The sequence below is a fragment of the Panthera tigris genome, chromosome F3, assembly GCF_018350195.1.
Source record: "Panthera tigris isolate Pti1 chromosome F3, P.tigris_Pti1_mat1.1, whole genome shotgun sequence".
NCBI classification, from domain to species: domain Eukaryota; kingdom Metazoa; phylum Chordata; class Mammalia; order Carnivora; family Felidae; genus Panthera; species Panthera tigris.
In genome coordinates, this window is record NC_056678.1 from 69,380,029 (window position 1) to 69,400,322 (window position 20,294).

General features: G+C 48.9%; 2 protein-coding genes across 10 annotated transcripts; both read right to left on the bottom strand.

Annotated features, from left to right (window-relative positions):
- Nucleotides 1–39: 39 nt before the first annotated feature.
- On the bottom strand, nt 40–9,625 carry SNAPIN (SNAP associated protein). The gene is made up of 6 exons (XM_042975435.1): nt 6,753–9,625; nt 3,764–3,928; nt 1,561–1,965; nt 1,302–1,348; nt 935–1,053; nt 40–629 (listed from the first exon to the last, which is right to left on the bottom strand). Exons 3-6 carry the CDS (start codon nt 1,701–1,703, stop codon nt 528–530), a joined length of 411 nt encoding a protein of 136 aa, XP_042831369.1. The 5' UTR covers nt 1,704–1,965; nt 3,764–3,928; nt 6,753–9,625; the 3' UTR covers nt 40–527.
- Nucleotides 9,626–10,534: 909 nt separating this feature from the next.
- Nucleotides 10,535–19,305, bottom strand: LOC102956390 (chromatin target of PRMT1). Of its 9 annotated transcripts, none has more exons than XM_042975426.1 (7): nt 19,008–19,304; nt 18,306–18,387; nt 16,592–16,745; nt 15,827–15,910; nt 13,555–13,741; nt 12,607–12,744; nt 10,535–10,950 (listed from the first exon to the last, which is right to left on the bottom strand). In XM_042975426.1, exons 2-7 carry the CDS (start codon nt 18,368–18,370, stop codon nt 10,745–10,747), a joined length of 834 nt encoding a protein of 277 aa, XP_042831360.1. In that variant the 5' UTR covers nt 18,371–18,387; nt 19,008–19,304; the 3' UTR covers nt 10,535–10,744. The 9 variants fall into 9 exon arrangements, with proteins under 9 accessions (XP_042831360.1, XP_042831362.1, XP_042831361.1 ...); XM_042975428.1 differs by having other exon boundaries at nt 13,555–13,738; nt 19,008–19,303; XM_042975427.1 differs by lacking the exon at nt 19,008–19,304 and adding an exon at nt 18,770–18,911.
- Between the last annotated feature and the right edge of the window lie 989 nt (nt 19,306–20,294).

Sequence of the window (20,294 nt, forward strand, 5' to 3'; positions counted from 1 at the left end):
GATTCTTGGAACCTTTCCATATACCAAAGTCAACTAGAACACTGTTTAAGCGTTTATTGAATGAAATGGTTCCACCAATACTGCCACTGTATTCAAGCCCAGTGCCATCCACAAAAGAGGGTAGACAGAGGTCATTACCTTGACTTTGCCTGCCCTTCAGATCCTCAGTGTAAACAAAGGAAAACAAGTCACAGATAGAGGACATGCAATGGAGGAAGCCCCTCACTAACTAGGCTTGAAGGTAGAGGAGCTGGGCCTTGAGAATGTAGGTTTTAAAAGGTAGAGTCCTCGGCCCATTCTTGGAAGCAAGAGCCATAATAAATCCTTTGGGATCATTAGTCCTGCTGTACACAGGTTTCTTTGGGCCCCATAGAAGTGGGTAAGACTTAAGTGCTTCAGACAGAAACAACTGGGCTGCCTGTTTGATGTCCCAAGGTCTACAGGGAGTTCCCGGAGGAAGCAAGGCAGCCGGGGAAGAGTACTTGTGCTATTACGGGGCCAGGCACGAGCCCCATCTTCTGGCCTGTTCACTTGCTCGGGGAACCAGAAGGGTAAACTCCTGAATCCAGCATTGCCCTCCTGCGGGCTGTTTCCTTGGCAACACTGTGGTTTAGTCGCCTCAGCCGTTCCTACAAGACAAGATTTGGAATCCTAACTACTTCAGGTGAAGCTTTAGAACGCCCCGTCCGCTAGATGCGGGAAAACACCCTGGCCTCGCTCCCTCTTGATGTAAGTCCTCTAAGGTGCGAAGAACATTAAATGAGGGCAGCTGGGTATGGAGAATGGAGATGATAAGATCTATTATGGCTGACACTGGTTGACAACTCTCTCTCCCCAAAGACTAAAAATCACAGTGACTTTTATGGTCATCCCTTGAAAATGAGAATACCCTGAGGACTTCTAAAGGATCACTGTTCGCAGGGAATTCCTTTACCTGCGCATTCTGCAGAATGTTGTTGACCAAGACAACTCGTCGCCGGGCATTAAGCAGCTTCTTGACATAGGGGTCGAGATCCAGGGCCACTTTCTGATCCTCGTTGATTCGGCACAGCTCTGGGGGATGGAAGCAAGCTGCAAACTAACACCTAATGGCTCCTCGTTCTTGGGGAAGGCAGGCTGGTAAGTGGGATGAAGACACGCCTGCACCCACATGGGCCGGTCACTAGAAACTTAGGGAAGCAGGAATCACTGGAGCCCTGATGTCCTGGAAGCACACGACACAAACCCACCCGGAGGTGGGCTAGACACGAGGTCCTAAAAGCGAGCTGCAGGATCGCGGGAATGCAGGGATGCTTACTCACCAGTAGCCAAGTTGTCAATTTGCTCCCGGAGCTCTACCTGGCTCTCTCTGCAAAGAGTTTCGAGGCCTACGCGGTCAGTTAATGGGACTCAAAGAGCCGGCTCCCCTGGAGGCTTCCCAAGACCTGAGCCAAGCCAGCCTAGGCCCGCAGCCTCCCGCCAGCCCCGCCCCTTCCGGACCTGGCCCCGCCCCTTCCCGGCGCCCCCTGCCCCCCACAGCCAAACCGAGAAGAGGCCCCACCCCGCCCTTCCCTCTCGGACCTGACAGCGTGGACGTGAGAGTCCAGCTGCTGCACAGCCGGTCGTAGGAACTCTAGGAGCCCCTCGGCGAAGAGATCGCGGCCTGCGAGACCCGCCACGGGGGTCCCTGCCCCGGACACAGCGGCAGAACCAGCCCCAGCCATCGCGAGCAGCCCTTCCGCCGAGAACGTGCCGCGCGGGCCGCCGGGAACTGGAGCCGAGCTGAAGCGCGCAGCCAGGGGGCGCCCGGCAGAGCTGTGGGCGGGACCCAGCCGGGGGGCTTCTGGGAAACCGAGTCTCCGCCACTGCCGGCGGTTAGGCGGAGCTGTAGGTCCTTGGAGGCCCCAGAGGGTGCTGTTGGCGGGTGGGTCTCCAGACTTCCGCGGGCTGGGAGGAACCGTTTTGGGGGCGCCTATCTAAGGTTTTCTGCAAAGGTAGAAAATAAATGCTCGTCTCGTCAGTTGTGTATAGCCCTCTCCTGTTAATTTGATGAGAAAACCAGATTGTATTCCTAGTATAGGTTCCTGTTTCTAAATTTGAGAGTATTTTTTTAAGGGCACTACGGTATGTATAAAACTGTAAGAATGGGGCGCCTGGCTGGCTCGATCAGGCTCTGTGCCGACAGCACGGAACCTGCTTGGGATTCTCGCTCTCTGCCCCTTCCCTGCTCACTCTCTCTCTCAAAATAAACATTAAAAAACAAAACAACCTGCACAGAACACTATCAAGTCTCAAAGGGAATGAATTTTTTTTTTTTTTAAGGTTATGTATTTATTTTGAGAATGAATCCTAAGCAGGCCTCACACTGTCGGCACAGAGCTTGACACCGGGCTTGAACTCAACAAACCATGAGGTTGTGACTTGAGTCGAGATCGAGAGTCTGATGTTTAACCAACCAACTGAGCCACCCCGGTGCCTGGTAAAAGGAATGGAGTTCTGGCACATGCTCCCAGAGGGTGAACCTTGGAGACATCACGCTGGGAAAAATAAGCCAGAAACGAAGACACATACTGTCTGGTTATTACAGAAAGTACCCAGAGCAGTCCAACTCATGGACATAAAATGTGGTTTCTTTTCTATCAGCACAGTGTTGCAGGGGCCCGAAGGAAAGGTGAATGAGGAGTTAGTTTCATGGGTAGAGTCTCAGTATGGGATGATAAAAAAGTTCTAAAGAGGAGTAATGATGATGAACTTACTTAATGCCACTGACAAGTACACTTAAAAATGGTGAAAGTGGGTGCTCCTGGGTGCCTCAGTTGGTTAAGCACCTTGAGTTCAGCTCAGGTTATGATTTCATGGTTCATGAGACTGAACCCCACATTGGGCTCTGCATGGACAGCGAGGAGCCTGCTTGGGATTCTCACCTCTCTCTCTCTCTCTCTCTCTCTCTCTCTCTCTCCCTGCCCCTCCCCCACTTGCTCTCTCTCAAAAAACAATGACAGTGGTAAATTTTATGTGCATTTTGCCACAGTAAAGCAAAATTTAAAGCCTACATGTGTTTTCATATTAAGAAAATTTTTTTTTAATGTTTTTATTTATTTTCGAGAGAGAGCAAGCAGGGGAGGGGCAGAGAGAGAGGGAGACACAGAATCCGAAGCAGGCTCCAGGCTGTCAGCACAGAGCCTGATGCAGGGCTCGAACCCATGAACCGTGAGATCATGACCTGAGCTGAAGTCAGATGCTTAACCCACTGAGCCACCCAGGCAGCCCCCACCCCCAAATTTTTTTAGTGTTTATTTTTGGCAGAGAGACAGAGTGCGAGGGGGGGAGGGGCAGAGAGAGGGAGACAAAGAATCCCAAGCAGGCTCCAGACTTGGAGCTGTCAGCACAGAGCCTGATGCGGGGCTTGAACTCACAAGCTGTGAGATCATGACCCGAGCTGAAGTCGGACGCTTAACTGACTGAGCCCCCCGGAAGCCACCCCCACCCCCCCGAATTTTGTTTAATGTTTCTTTATTTTTGAGAGAGAGAGAGAAACAGAATGCCAGTGGAGGCAGGGCAGAGAGACAGAGGGAAACACGGAATCTGACGCAGGCTCCAGGCTCTGAGCTGTCAGCACAGAGCCCGACGTAGGGCTTGAACCCATGAGCCATGGGATCATGACCTGAGCTGAAGTCAGACACGTAACCAACTGAGCCACCCAGGCACCTGTGTTTTTTCCTTCCCTCAAAAAGCTTCCTTAGTTTTGTTGCATTTTTCATGCCTTTCCAGAGAGTTTACATACATGTCTTGAATTCTCAACATGAGGCCCAGTCTCTTAAGCTCCAGTGCGTTCCAGCGGCTCGCAGTCCTGTGGGCCGTGGGGTGCAGTGAGTGCAGAAGTGCTCTTGGACGGCAAAGGGGTCCCCGGACATAGATGGCACCAGAACGTTCAGCCTCGAGCTTCCTCCTCAGGAACAAAAGAGGAGGTGTTTAAATCGCTGTGGAGGAGTGGTGGTCCACAGCTGAAAACCCGAGGCCCCAAGTGTGATCCCTTTTAAAGCCTTGTACACTTTTTGTCGTGTTGTCTTTGTCCTCCTGTATCTTTCCCTCTAGTGATCAGAGCTGAAAGTCTCAGGAGAGGCTGCAGGCTTAGTATGGGAGTAAGCGACGGGAAGGGGTAACTCTGGTACCTGCCGCCTGCCCCAGAGTCAGGCCTTGTGAGGAGGAGCCCAGGGGATGGAGGGAGTGAGGACAGGGTTGAGGAGGAAAGGGAGAAAGGCCCCATCCTTGAGGCCTGTGCTGTAGAGAGAGAGAAAAGGGCTGGCCGGCGCTGGGAAAGGAGGTTGGTGGCTCAATGTCTCTACAAGAAGCCCCCCAGTTAGGTCACAGTCCTTGCAGGTACATTTTTGAAGTAGGGTTGTGAAATTTGGAAAACAACAATCAAAAAGCCCCGGGACACTAGGTAAATGTGAATTTCAGATAAAAAATAATTTTTCAATAGAAGTATTTTATCTGGTAATCCTACTTCAAAGGCTGGTTCTCTGAGAAAAATCACTGTGTTTTGCTTTTATGCTTTCCTTCCCACTCTTATCACCTCCAGTTAGCACTTCTCTCTCCTGAAGGCCCTGCCACAGCCTCCTGACTGATCTTGCCTGTTGTCTCCCTCCCCTCCAGGTCAATCTGCACTCTAGAATACCAGATTACATAATAACCCTGCTCAGAGAATACAAATGCTGAAAGGGACTTTGTTGTATTCATTCATTCATTTTCAAAGTAATCTCTGCCCCCAATGTGGGGCTTGAACTCACCGCCCAGAGATCAAGAGTCACAGGCTCTACTGACTGAGCCAGCCAGGCACCCCTGAAAGGGACTTTAGAATCCATGTTTCCACAGTTTCTTGGACACATCTGATGAGATATTTTTATAAAATAAAAATAAAAGAGATGCTGAGGGTGAAGTGTGTGTGGGAACCCCATCTGATAGTGGGGTTCATGGGGTTGGAGCCAACAGCCAAGAAAGAATTCTTGAAGACATCTTTGGTGCAAAAAAGGTGATTTGATTAAAGCACGGGGACAGAACCGGTGGGCAGGAAGAGCTGCCCTGGGACCATGAAGAGACACTGGTTATATATACTACGGAGCTGGGGGAGGTAAAGTCCAGGGGAAGTTTCCAGTGAGACTTTCATATGCTAAAGAAGGCTCACAGGATATTGGCGGTCTTGCCTGTGGAGAGAAGGTTGTTTTCATTCTAGCAAAGCCATCAGCCTTGAGACTGTGGGGAGTTCCCGGAGAAACGTTTTACTCTGCCAGCCTCAAGTATTTGTCAATGGGCTGCAGGTTATTAGGAAACTTAATTCTATCTGCCATTTTCTTCTGCTTTTGTTTCCCACATCGACGTCTGTAAGGGAGACCAGGCAAGGGACTTTTTGAAAGGAAAACCAAGGCCCAAGATGGGATCACTTATGTCAGGCCAAGTCACAAACCTGGGCTTCGTACCTAACCTAACTGCCGTTTCAACCTCTCCCAGAAATGTAGTCTTAACTGGTCCGTCGGGAGTGTCTGGTCAGCACCAACAAGGCAGTTTGTCACAAGGGCCCTCTCCAGCCTACAAAGGAGGGGGAGGCAATCTGCATGATAAGACCCCTCCCGCCTCCCCCTGGGGGAATTTCTTCGGGTTAGCCAACAGAGGAGAGAGAGGAGATGGGGGGAAACTAGAAAGATAAATGCCTGCCTCCACGGCCTTCTCACGCTCCTCAGTGCCTCCATTTCCATGGAGGACGCCTCCATGGAAGTCAGAACTCCATTTTCAGCGTCCGACCCCTTGTAACAAGCAGGAGTCCTGGAGTCTACCCAGATCCTGGTCTGGCCGGGGAACCCACTCATGGGGCATGTGGGGACGGCAGCCCTCCAGAAGCACCAGTTGGGGAAAAAAGCTGGAAGCTCAGACCTCATTGCCCGCTCCACCCCTTCCCACACCCATCCTGCTGCTTCCCCTTGGGCTCTGCTACTGAAGCACTATAGGGCTCCCTAGACCATGTTCTGGGGGCTCCCAGAAAGGGGAATGGATGAGGAAATCCCTTAACTGGACCTCTCAGGCCCCCTTCCCGGTTAAAGTCCTCCTCCCCCAAGCAGGACCCTCTGAAAGCCCTGTCCCCCCTCCCCCCGCAGCTCCATACTGGGTGTGGGGGCGCAATTGGCCTGCTGGACCAAGGGCATGGTGGTTGTACCACCTGAGCCACTGCACCTTCTCCCTACAGAGCTTCCTCAGGACCTATCCCGGGACCCAGAGCCAGCAAGGAGGGGACAGTCAACCTAAGTACCGCTCAGGTGGTAGGGACATCAGGGGAGATCAGAGATTGGGAGGGGGAGTTCTTATGACCTACATCTCCTACAGCCTCTGTGGAAAAGCCAAGAACTGAAGGGCCACTGCTCCCGCTCTCTCTCTTTTAAAATAATAAGCATTAAAAAATAAAATAAAATAAAATAAAATAAAATAAAATAAAATAAAATAAAATAAAATAAAATAAAATAAAATAAAAATAAAAGAGATGCTGAGGGTGAAGTGTGTGTGGGAAGGGGCACAGGACTTCCGTGCCCTCCAGGAGCACCATTCTCCCCAAATCCCTACGAGTTCACCAACCCTGAGGCTCCCTGAACCCCGTCCTTTGGGGTTTTGGAGAGGCTTCATTACACACGCTCGGTTGCTTAACTCATTGGCCCCTGGGGATGGATGGACCCTCTCCCCTCCCTGGAGGAACTTCCAGTCCCACCCTCCAGTCACTGAGTTCTTACCGGCCTGCATCCTTGTCACCTAGAGGCTTTCAGCAAGTCAATATTAACACAGCAAAAGACCCTTTATTGTCCTTCCTAATAGGAAACTTCCAGGTTTTAGCAGCTCTGTGCCAGGAACAGGACGAAGACCAAATATACATTTCTTGTTATAAACTACAAATACCACACCATGGATCTGTTTAAATCTTAGGCAGATAGTCACCTTATACTAAAGGGTAAAGAAATTCAATAAATCAAACCTCAATAGAGAATCTAGTGAATCCTTTAAAGAGGCTTCGTGAGGCCTGCCCTGCACCAGACCTGCTGGCCTGCCCTGCCCTGCCCTGCACAGGAAGAGGACCATGACTGAGTATTGCTAGCATCACAGGTCCCAGAGTCATCCTGGCCTGTCTCCACCCTCAGGGATCCCCCTATCTTGCCCTCCTTTGCCCCTGAGCATGTAGTCAAAGGCGCTCACAGGCCAGGGAACACTGCAGGCTGGAGAGCACACCCAAGCAGGAGTATAGGGTAGCCAGATGGCTCCTGGAACATCTCCCACAACCAGGTAAAAATGGGGAGATGGTGTCTGGGGAAGGTCAGAAATCAGACCATATACCCCCATTGTGGCCACTGTGTCTGTTTGTGTATAGGGAGGGAGTGGACCCTTAAGAGGTCCCTGGAGCCCAGGGAAACGGAGGCTTGGGTACCCTGCTCTTCCCTCGTTGCCTGGAGAACCAGTGGGATAGCTATTGGGGCTTCACAGGGGACGGATGGGATAGCCCACGGGAAGAGGAACAGGGACGCAGAGGCCAGGCCCTCATCCCAGGTCCCAGCCTCTCCGGGCCCCACTTACCATGCTGGTCTGGGCTGTGTACTGGCTGGAGCTACCTGATGAGGCTCCAGGAAGCCTGTAAGAGGGGAGGTAGGTGCTGCTGTTTGGGCCTACGGAGGCCGGGGTCCTATGCTCAGCCAGAGCCTCTTGCCTGGAGGCCTGGCTCCTTCTAGGGCATAGGGCCACGGGGAGTGGGCAGCAATGTTGCCACCGGTTCCAGACCAGGTGTCGTGGGATTGCTGCAGGGGAGGGGGACAGAGAGCCGCCGATGCCCTGCTTTCCCTCAGGTCCTTGCTCAGGCCAACAGACACCCAGACGTTAGAGGAAAGTGTCGAGGGTGTGGGCTTCTCCCCAGGTTCAGGCCCAGACCGCTCCAGGTACTGCACGAACCCAACAGCCCTGATGGCCTCCCAGCCCCCACCCTTGCTCCCTCTAACCCATTTGCATCTCCCACCAGCATTGTGGAAACCACCCCAAGCTCTTTGGCGACAGACCGTGGGCTACCCGATCCTATCAGCGGCGTCTCCCAACCCACCTCGGAGGCCCGCTGTACTCATTCCCCAGCATGCACAACACTTTGAGGCCTCTGTGTTTGTATTTGTTGTTCCCTACACTTGGCAGCTTCTTCCCCCTCCTGTCCCAAGGCCCTTCTAACAAATCACGCTTTTTTGGTGTCCGCTTGGTGAGCCCTTGGTAGACGGGTGGCTTAAGGAGGAGCTAGGCGGTACCTCCTTGTCCCTCTCTACCCTGGACACTCACCTGGGACTGAGGGTTGCAGAAGTGGGAACAGGGCTGAGGAGATGCTGGGAAGCAGGGTGAGCAGCAAGGGGGCCTAGAGGGCCCAAGCCCAGTAGAGGAGTTCCTTTTGCCCACTGCTGGGAATGAACTCCTTCATGAGGCGGGAGGACAGCTACAGAGGGTCCGCGAAGACCCTCAAAGTGGCCTCCAGCACCAGGACGCCTCAGGGTTCCCTGACCACCAGGTCGGGCTGTGACATTTTCACAGTAAAGGTTCGCACAGATGCTGGTCTTAGCTCACTGCACTGCAGGCTGGGCAAGTGCAGGAGTTGGGTGTAGAGGACACGGGGCAGGTCCTGACAGCCACCTGTGGGCAAGAGGAGCAGAGTCAGCAGGGTGGTGGGGTTGAAAGGACCCTGGGAAGGGGGCAGAAGAGGCTGACCTAGACCATCTCAGTGGGTTATGGGAGGGTGGGGGGGTACACGGGGAGTGGTCCAGAAACACCAGAATGCTTTCCTCAGGGCAAGTGGTAGGTCAACAAAAAAGGCTGGGGAAAAAATCCCAGAGAGGAGGGTCAACCGAGGTTGTGTGAAGAGGGTAAGGAACCTACTCACCCTGTAGTTCCCTTTCCTTCTTCACAAAGCTGTCCTGGAGGCCTTGAGAGGTGCCTGTTGTGACCAGTGGAAACGTTTGCAAAAAGTTGCTGCCCACTGCCAATCAGCACCTCCCTCACGGAAGTCTTGGGAGTCTGGGCTCCACCTACGGGGTTACAACTGGCCTTGTGCACATAAAAGCGGTTTCCACCTCTTCCAATGACAGGTTAGGAATACCTGTCCAAGCTAAAGACTTCCAGTCTCACAGTTCATTCTTTAACATAAAGGGATTAGAATTATAGTACGCTCCGGTACCGTACCAGGTGGATTTTGCAAGCGCGGTTGTGTCCTCCAACGCCACGTGGTCTTCTCACGCTCCCACTTCTACAGGACTAAAACCCCTTCCTTTACAACCCAGAGGCTAAGAAGCCCAGGACTCAAGTCCAGGCCGTCTTAACCAAAATTTCCTTCCCAGCTTGCCACATGCACAACCTCCCATTTTGGGAGCCAGGCACCTCAATGGCAGCTGGTTTGGTAGGACGTCGTTAGGTTCTTCTTTCCCAAGAGGACGGTCCAGAATATTGCCAAAGAACATTGTGCTGGAGCTTCCTCTGGGACAAACAGGCTAGTACCCTGGTTAATCATTTTACCATAGGCTTACTCAGGGGGCAAATTCTTCACTTTCTGCCCCAAAGCCCTATCAGTACCTGCCGCCCCACCCTGATTTCAAGACAACTATGAAGAAAAGGACTCAACTCCACAAAGGGGCAGGGCAGAATATTGTTATACTGGCCACAGCATTTCAAAGAGTCCAATAATAGTAGTAGGCCTGGCTAGATTTGAGAACAATTTCTTGTTATGACGAACCAGAAATACAAGATTCCACGGAGAACTGGAACAGTTGATAGAATATAGTTGAACTTAATTAAACCTTCAAGGGAAATAAAAAAGAGGGTCAAAGCCACTGAACGGAGAAGCCCAAGATTGGTTTGGGATAAACATAAGGATAACAGCCTTTCAGCGTGGGTACCTTCTGAGCCCTCCCAGAAGGGATCTGCCAGCATTCCATCTCCTTTTCTGAAGCATGTGCCAAATCAAATGGCTATTTCCTCTCCATTGCAGGTGTAAGCGAACCCAAAAGTATCTCTTTGGATAGGATACAAAGAGGAAAGTTTATACATCTAATTCCACGGTAGAAAGTGCACACACCCAACCCAGCACACTCCTTATATGGTGTCAATGCCCACAGAAGTAACTTCAATCAAATCAGAGGCACTACCATGTGTAACCTATGCGGCCCTGCGGCTATGTCGGTGTTCCTAATTACGCTAAAAATATCAATGTAGCAGAATGCATTTTTGAGCTCCAAATTTTCTCAACACTTTTAAGAGGCTATTAAATGTAGAACAGAATTGTTTCACAGAAACCTAGGCATTAAGAAGGAACACTGATGGGCTCTTACTAGGCCTTTTTCATGGGAACACAGAGATGAAATATTAGAACGTCACAGCATAGGGACAGGTGAAGGGAGGCAGAGGAGGAAGAGAGTGTTCTAGCCACAAGTTCTAGCCACATGTTCAAAGAGAAGTCAGAGTGATGGGGGTGGAGGAACAACCCAAACACAACCAAACAAAATCCAAGTCAGAGGAAAAAAGGGTTTCATACAACACAGTATCAAAAAAGTAAAAGGAACACACTAAAATGCACAAACTGGTGGCAAGTTAAGTCCATAGCCTATTGTGATAGGTCCTTCCAGCATCAATCAGGTGTCTTCTCCATCTGTTATTTCAAGGTTATTTACAGATGTGGTGACTTCTGAACAAGAGTCTCTCACAGGAGGGCGGGCAGGTTTCAATCATTGGTTTCTGGATCTGTTTGTGCCATATAAGCATCCAACTCGGCATCCAGGTGTCCTTTTGTTTTTGACATGTACGCATCCAACTGGTTGTCCAGCTGCTCCTTGGTCAGCACAGGGCGAGTGAGGGCACCTCTCCCTCGTCCACGGCCTCGGCCTCGGCCTCCAAAGCCCCCTCTTCCCCGACCTATCATACCCCGACCTGGCCCAAGGGGAAAAAAAGAAAACAGTTACAAGTAGGTTTAATGGGTGCTATGGCAAATGCCCCTTAGAGCAGTGGGGCCTAGCTGAGAAAGGCTGAAAGGGCAGGGCAAAGAGGAGAAATCTGGAAAAACAGGAAACACATTGGGTAGAAAGCAACACATGGAAAGCACACATAATGAATCCCTGTTTACATGCTCATCTCTAAATGCTATTTAAAGACTTTTTATTCTATTGACAAAGGTAAAATAACTGACAAAAGAATCTTAATCTCTCCTAAAACAAAGCAATTATCTAAAGTGTGAGGCCCACTAGAAGTTTATTAATTAAAATACATTATAGATAATCCCATTTAGTAAGACAGGGAAGAAGTAACAAGGGCACAGAGAAACGGAGGTGTAAGGCTAGACAATTTTTAAGGTAAGCCTTATTAGAGAGCTTTCTGGAAAATCAGCTCATCTCTCCTCAAACTTACTGAAACTAATGAGCTGACCCCACATCAGGAGACTGAGGAGTTACGATGACATAGGAACAATGTGAGAAGATGGGGAAAAATATTTATAGTAGTCCCAGCCACTTCTATCTCAGATTCTAATTGCCTTCTAACAGTTATGGTTATCTGAGAGGTGGTTTCAATCCACTTAACAAAACATACACAGCTTTCTGAAAAGCTACTTTACACCCCCCACCCACCCCTGTGATGTCAGAAACCAGGTCAAGATAATTTGGAAACATGCTATTTCATCCTGAAACCCAAACGAGCTTGTACTTCACTCAGTGAGCCAAACGTATAATGGGCGAGAAGAAACTAAGCCCTTGGCTATCAAATTTCCTTTGCTAACAGTTATTGTCCTTTGGCAACTTCAAGGTCATAAATTACGGAAGACCCACCACACACTATAAAAGGACCAAAGCAGATATACACAGGGGCTACAGGAATAGATTTGCTCCCACCCTAGACAGGTGTTGTTGAGAGTTTTCCACTAAGCTCTGTATCAGAAAACTCCCATGAGGTCTGGATTAACAACAGCAACACCATTAAATGCCTTTCCAATCTGGGTCATGATGAGGTCACAAGACAAGTAGCACTAAGTCTCAAAGGTAAGATTATCAACAAGAGTCAGTTAACTGACATGGTACCTTCTTGCTTTCTACCTTGATCAAAAAAGTCATCTGATTTCCCACAGACACAAACTTTACCTTGAATTTACTTGGCTTCAACATCAATACCCAGCTCCAATCTCACCATCCTTTTCCACTCTTTCATTTTTGTACATCTCCCTCTTCTTTATTCTTAGACTCAAAGTGGGGTTTTGAGCTATGGGATGGGGTGTGTGGTGGTGGGGGAAGGACAGAGAAAGGCAACACCTCAAACTGACCATCTTGTCATTTTAACGATACAATTTAAATTTGCAAGAACCTGGAAAAAGACTGCATATGATCTGGCTCTGACATGTACCTGACTGGTTCTTAGACAACCCATGACAGACTTTTGCACTACCGCATGTGAGTTTAGAAAGTAAGCCAGTTTCAAAAAACAAAACAAGACAAACAAATAAGCCTGCCTATGACTTGAAGCTGTGCAGAAAGGTGGCTCTGAGTTTTGAAGGGAGAGAAGTAAAAGGGAGCTATTCTCTGAAGTTGGTAGCTGACTAACCTCTACCACCGATTCCGCCACGACCCATAGCTCCACGCCCTAGGCCCCCTCTCCCAGGACCTCCACGACCTCGAACACCACCTCTTCTTAAGCCCATTCGGGGAGCTACGGCTCGTCCACCTCGGAGCAGGTTTTGACCTTGGAGAGGAGGCATACAATGTATATGCAGGTAAATCCAAGAGAGACAAAGTAGACTCTAACCAAAGGAAGGCGGTGAAGGTTAAATGAGAGTTAATTCAGTTAATTTTTAGGTTGGGGGGGGTGGCAAGCTGCACACCAAGTGTGAATAGATCAAGCTGCTCTTTATTCAATCAATTCAAAGTCTGACCACAAACCCATTTTGGGAAGAAGCTGGGAGTTAAGTTAATTAGTAAGTACATACAATAAATATCTACTGAATAATCAGACATGTGCCTAACATTAAGGTAGATTTAAAAATCAATAATATGGTTCCTGTTCTCAATACATTCTCACAAGGGACAAGAACAACATGGGGAACAGTGTTAACAGTGCCCAAAATGTAACATGTAGCTAAGTGCTATGGACCAACTTATCCTCTCTTTTTTCCAAATAGAACAGCGTGTTTCACTGGGAACAAAGATAGTTAAGATACAGGCCAACAGACCAAAAATTTCTTAGATTTGACTTATTTCTAGAACTTGAATGTGCTTTTGATTTAAGCAGCAGCAGGGTGTTTCAAAATGGAATGGAGATGACATGAATTACCTGTTGTTACGCAGGTCATAGCCTCTCACCATTGCACATTATCAGAAAAGGAATGGTATCGATAAAAGACATGCAGCACTATTAAAAATACGTGATTTCAAAGGTTATTAATTATATTAATACAAATTCAGGCTTAAAGATGTTAAACAAATGTGTCCATAAGCAGCCCAAGAGAAAAGGGAAGGGGTAGGGCCCGACAATGTTCAAGTACACAGCACTGACCTCGGAGCGACATCCCGCCCCTAAGCAGGGTTCTGGTGGCACGTCCCCCTCGTAGTCCTCCTCTGGGCAAGCCTCTCTGCATTATGGGCAGGCCTCGTCCTCCGATTGCTCCCCTGGCCAGGGTCCCTATGGGTCGGCCTAACCGTGCCTGGATGTTACTCTTACCCAGGCGCTGCTTTAAGCTCTTCTGGAAGAAAAGGTGTTGGGGGATTGAGATCAAAAAAGCATTCCAGTGGCATCTAGCAACTCAAAGTGCAGAGAAAAAGAAGCAGTGAGATGGCTGTGTGCAGGGAGATAAACTTGCCGTAGGTGTCCTATAAAGAACCTAATCCAGAAACTAGCCTCTGCCTCAGAACATGGTAGAAAAGAAGAATTCTGATCCAGAGCTTTTATGAAAGCTTGAGTATGGTCCCATGAAATTGGCATCAACACAAATTACCTCACTCGTTTGGCTACAGAAGCCATACACCACTACATGAAACGTAAGTTTTAGTAAGAACTCTGTATTTCAAATCCTGGATTCTGTTTTTGAACCACAGGTCGACAATGATATGACTGGATTCATACTTGCCCAAGGACTACCACTGTCTTCAAAGGCTTACTCAAACACCAAATGAAGTTCATCACACTCTGGGAAAAATTTAAATTACAAGTTCATCTGAATTCTTGTCACTTAAAAACAAGATTTGATTTTTCAGTGAAAGAGGCCAGTGTGTTCCATTTTTCCTCTGAGTATCTATCTCCAGACGATCCACTTTTTACCTTAAGATGTAAATAAACACAAAAAAGTCAAACCTTTCCTTACATTTCTTAAATAGCCATTAATTCCACGTCTACCCTTGCAAACAGCTCCATTAAGCCAATACGGTAACTTTTAATTCAAAATAAACATGTAACTCAACTGTATCTCCAGAGAGATAGCCAAATTTGTGTTGGAATTAAGACAGGTGAGCAATAATCACGAAACTAAAGGACATATGTGAGGACAAGGACATACTGCACATGGAGATATTCAATAATCTGTCCCTCAAAGAAAAACTATTAAGACCACATCTTAATAAGTTAAAAATCCTTCAAAAGAAAAGGTAACTGTGTAGCCTTGAACACAACCAAGGCCCCAGCAAACCTGTTTTCCCACAAAACCATTAGCCAATAGGAATGAAAATAAATTCTGTATGTCCTCCTGCTTCACCCATAAATGACTACCAATGGTTTTTTTTATTAGCTTTCTAGCACAAGATAATAAGCTAAACAAAGGGGCAGTTTCCGAACATTATGCATTTAGGCATAACTGACCTTAAGAGCCTGTCGTGTCACCCTGACAGCACACAATTAGGAAGTCAGGACCTCATTCATTTTCCAAATCTCTTATGTTCAGTGATTCTGAGCATATTCCCCCCAAAATCTGTGCTTTAGTGGGGAATGCACAGTGCTTACAAGTCCTCCCTTCTTAATCCTTAGCTGCCAGCCAATACTGGACTCTAACAGACAGGAAGCTTAAGGATGTCAACTATACCACCTAGTTTTCACTCTACAGCTGTGCTCTACGCTAAGGTGGCCACTAGCCACACGTGGCTATTTCAGTTACAAGGAAATAAAATTTTGAAAGCTCCTCAGTCACACCAGCCACATTTTGAGTACTCAATAGTCACACATGGCTAGAGGCTATCATACTGGACAGCAGATAAAGAATATTTCTATCACTGTGTAAGGTTCTATTGGTCAGCTCTACTCCAGAGGCTGCTTTCTGCACAGCTACATTTAAAGCTTCTTCTTGGGGCATTCAGTCAGTTGAGCGCCCAGCTCTTGATTTCATTTCGGCTCAGGTCATGAGCTCAGAATCTGGCAGTTCGAGCCCAGCATCTGGCTCCGCGCTGAACGTGAAGTCTGCTTAAGATTCTCTCTCCCTCTGCAGCCTTTCTCCCCTGCTCACATACACTCTCTTAACCAAAAAAAAAAAAGAACAGAAAAAAGAAGAAAGAAAAGAAAAAAAGAAAAAAGCTTCTTGAAAGGTCTCCTGGAATGATCTGTCAGGGCCTTATCTTCAGCAATTTATAATACCTACTCTTGGAAAATGGTGGTGCCTTTTTTTATGGCTTTCCTAAGTCAGGGACAAAATAGAAGAACTCCCAAGGCTTAAGGCAGCTAAAGCAGAAGGCCTTGTTTATTTTTGGTCAGTGAGCCCAACAGTTCAGGGTGGGGGTGGGAGGGTGTTATATTTAACTGCTGAATTTATGCACAGCCATGCAGTGCTACCAGTTAAAGTCCTTACAGTTGCATGGCATCGCCCTCCAGACGCCCAGCCACAGCTTGGACATATCCTTCCACAGCCACTCTCCGGACTCGCATATAAAGTCTATGAATAATAAAGAGCAGGTTTTATTTCAGGTCTGAACAGAATTCTCTCTTACTGGTAACTTGAAAGAGAACCCACTTATTCTTTAAGTACTCAGTGCTCTCATTCTATTTTACTGACAAAACTTTAGGTGCTGTGGAGATGAAGGCCACCCTATTCTTTCTATATTTTAGCACTGAAAACGTTTGATTAAGGCTGTTCAGACTTCCTGTGCTAGGAGAATAAAAAAAAGTTATTTCCATAATTTGTAACTCATTTAACAGGGAATAAAGGATTTTCTGAGATCATCTAAAACAAATCAAATTTTTTTTCTATTTTTTGGCTTCAAACAAAAGACGTTTATTCTCTCACAGTTCTGGAGGCTACAAAACCCCAAATTTCTTTGTGGTAAAATCCAGCAAATCTACTTTAAGGCCAAAGGATCAGGAAAAAAGAGATCAATACTCATTGATAACACAGAAACAGGTCATACTGATGGCAAACTACCTAAAAGAGAAAGACAAGAAGTTACTTATTGGTACCTGCTAAAATGGGAATTCTCTGAACTTCTCTTTCCTCCAGAGAAGTTTCTGCTTTTGCCCTGAGCCACCTTGCAATCATCCATCATGTCCTGACAGCCTCAGTGGACTGCCTGACAGAGACCACCAGCTGCTTCTGGAGCATTAAGACTCATCCTCTCACCTGCTTAAGTTTTAATGCTGCCTGGACAGAGGGTCTATTCTCCATCTGCTGGGCCAGTCTTCTGTTTCTGGCACTGGCTAGCTGCTGTTGTTGCTGCATCGAAGCCCGAATATTCACTGGCATCGGCTGTTTGTTCTTCAGCATATTAGTAAAGCTTCAAGGTCGAACAAAATGGATGTTTAAATAAAAGCTTTATTACAAAACATTTATTGGCATTTTCATGGCTTGCTAGACCAGGAGCTCCAGATCCCACGAACTTTTAAGTAAAGTGGTACACTTAGATCAAGGCTGATGTGGGTTAAAGACTCCTCTGCTTCCACAAACTTGCAAGAATCAGAAACTTAGAAATGCAGCTAAGTGCAGCACATTCAATCAAAAAAGATGACAAGGGCTCAGGCTTTTAGAGAGGTGGAAGATATGAAAAACACGCAATAAGCAGATATGATGACAACAAAAGACAGAAAATGTGGTTTCAAAGACAAACAAACAAAGCCAAAATGTTGGGGGAACCTGAGGGTGCACTGTAAGAACAAATGTTAAGAAGGACTAGAGCACCTCACAGACCACAGAATTAGCACCCCCATATAAATCACAGGAGTGTAACATATTTTCTTAATAACATGTAATATGTAAATATGGAGAATAACATGTAAATATGTAACTTAATAACATGTAAATATGGAGAATCAGTGTGTATCACACCCTAAGATATAAGAAGCACATATGCTTCGGAAAAGGCAAAAATAAACATCAATTAAATCTTTCAGTGATCTAACATCAACTTAATAAAATCATTGGTCTGACTTTAGCTCAGGTCACCATCTCACAGTTCGCGGGCTCGAGCCCCATGTTGGGCTCTGTGCTGACAACTCAGAGCCTGGAACCTGCTTCAGACTCTAGGTCTCCCTTTCTCTCTGGCCCTCCTCCCACTTGCTCTGTCTCTCTCCATTTCGAAAATAACAAACATTAAAAAATAAAAAATAAAGTCATTGCTCAAAGGCAGTCAATAAAGAGCTCTCAGAGACAGAAACTGCTTTAAGTACCTTCACTTCTCTTAGGCTTAAATGATTACTTTTCCTGATTCCAAGCGATTGCTTCTGAGAAAATCAAGATTAATTTAGTCACCGAACAGCTTGTGAAGACACTCTTCTATTATTCCTGTCAAAGTAAGTTTAATGGAACGAAAAAGAACAACACTTAACTGTAAAGGAATCTAACACAAAAACAAACTGAAAGCAGTATCGAAAGAAAGAGAAATGGAGCAAAGCAAGTGCCTCTTACAAGGCCCAAGAATGGCATTCAAGGGCCTTTGGACATTCCACAGCTTGCTACCTGCCTCTTACAGACCAGACACAACACTGCCGGCCTCGGACTGGGCAGCAAGCCTAGTGCAGCCACGGTACCATGCTACCGAGCTGCACCACCCCTGTATCAACGTAAAAAATGTGAAGAGAGAGAGGGCGTGAGGAGTCTTCTTAAAATACAGCCCACCAGAGAAATATTTCAGACAGCTTAACATAAAAATCTACTGACAAGGGGTTTTGAAACAACCGCCCAATTTGTTTTGTGTACCACGTAAGATGCAACTAAACACAGAGGTCTGTAGCCTTCTGTTGGTATTTAGTTTAAAATTGGTTTTTGTGCCTTGGACCCCAGGGCCAATTTAAGTAATGTTTTCTTATGAACGAGCTGAAGTTGCTGTTGGCTGCCTCACCGCTCATTTAGAGACATCTTGGTGGTGCTTTTTAGCACAACTTTCGGCGCTGACTGTGCAGCCATCTTCAAATCCCGAGAATCTACAAAGGACAATAGGCAGAATGAGCAAGTCAGGAAAAGGACCTCCTCATTTCTACAGGCATCAAGGGCTTCGCCCAACGGCGAATGAAAAGAAAAGGCCTGTATCAACGGCTATGGAAGAGCCCACCAAAACGCAGAGCGGGTGCTTAAGTCTACACCGTGGTTACCGCAAACCGCTACATCTCGAGGCCACAGGAAAGGGTCTTCCCAAATCCCCAAGATGGCAGGCGCACGCCAAGCTGGGCAAGCTGAGGGGGGACTAAGTGCATCCAGGACAGTCCTCCTCAACCTGGGCTGCAGGGAGCTGCTCACCCTCCCCGAGCCGACCCCGATCGCCGGCGGCCAGCGGCGGGGAGGGAGGGCTGGCCAGGCGCTCCTCACCGGCAGCCAACGCGGAGAACCATGACGCAGGCAAAGCCGTCTGGAAACCGGCTTCCGACTCCACACCCAGGCGGGAGCCCTCGCGAGAGCCGGGCGGCGGGAGCAGGGAAGGGCTCCCGAACCCGCGGCCGCCCGCGGCCGCCTCGACGCTCCGACGCCCCCTCACCGCCCAGTCAGGGCCGCCGGCCCAGGCCCCGCCCCCCGGGGCCTCCCGGGCCGCCCCGCCGCGGAAACGCACCGAAGGAAACGGACGCCAGTGCGCCTCCCGGGGCTGCCACCACGCCTGCGGCGCGCGGGCCGAGGTCCGGCCGAACCTGAGCTGACTGGGTGGGCGGTTGGTTAGAGGTGTAAGCGGTAGGTCGCTAGGTTAGCTCGTTGTAGCCGGGCGGCTGTCTGGTCGGCCGGTCCGCCTGCTCGCCCGGCCAGCCCTTTCCTGCCTTGAGTCTGTGCCACCACAGCCGCCGCCGCCGCCGCCGCCGCCGCCTCCCGCTCGCTGCCCAAAACAAAATGGCCGCCACGCCCAGAGCCGAGTGGGACCGGCTAAAATGGCGTCGACGCAATTACGTATGACGCCGGATCCGCGCACAGCTAGGGGGCCAGAAGGTTTGCGCTACGCCTGCGCGGGGATTGGGGCGGAGCCCTAGGGAGAAGACAGGTCCTTAGCCAAGCGGTGGCCGAGGTGCTCTCTGCTCCGCCCACGGAGGGGCGTGGCCAGTGGTTGCTGTCGGGGATCGTCAGGGCATTACGACCGCGGCCGCGCGGTTGTGTTCTGGTCCGCTGGCGGAGGTTCGGCCTCGCGGGCGAAGGTGGTTGTGTTTCCTTGCGGCGCCCCAACCCTGGCCGAGGCAGACCCTGTAAAACTGTTTAGTGGGATTTGCCATCTCCCTCCCTGTTGGGGGGGGGGGGGCTGCCGCGAGCCGGGAGAGCAGGGTGGGGGTGGGGGGAGGCACCAGTACCCTGCGCTCTTGTCTCTTCCGGAACGTCGTTAGTTCTCACGGCGGTGTCTGCGTCCAGCTCCCCCTCCCACGCCCTCTCCACCTGTCAGTCATCCGCATTTCGATGCAGACCTACCTGCGTTGGATTTTTCTTATGCCCAGGGATGCAATAGAAATACTCGCACGTTTGGGACGCCTGGGTAACTCAGCCAGTTGAGTTGGCACTCTTGATATCAGCTCAGGTCATGATCCCAGTGCTGTGGGATCCAGCCGGCTTCCGGCTCTGGGCTGAGCGTGGAGCCTGCTTGGGATTCTCTCCTTCTCTCTGCCCCTCTCCCCAGCTCGCCCCCCCCCCCCAATAAAAATAAATGTTTTAAGAACGAGCGAATGAACACATCTTCAACCTTTCTCCATATACGTGCTTCAGGATGCTTTCGTTTTCATTCCTAGCATTTACGTGCATGTGTTTAATGGCCTGGCATCCTGGACTTTACCTATGAGAGGGTAAGGGTTGTGTTTGTTTTGTTCACTACTACGTCCCCAGTTCCTACAGGATGCCTAGCATATGGTAGGTCCGCAGTAGATATTCT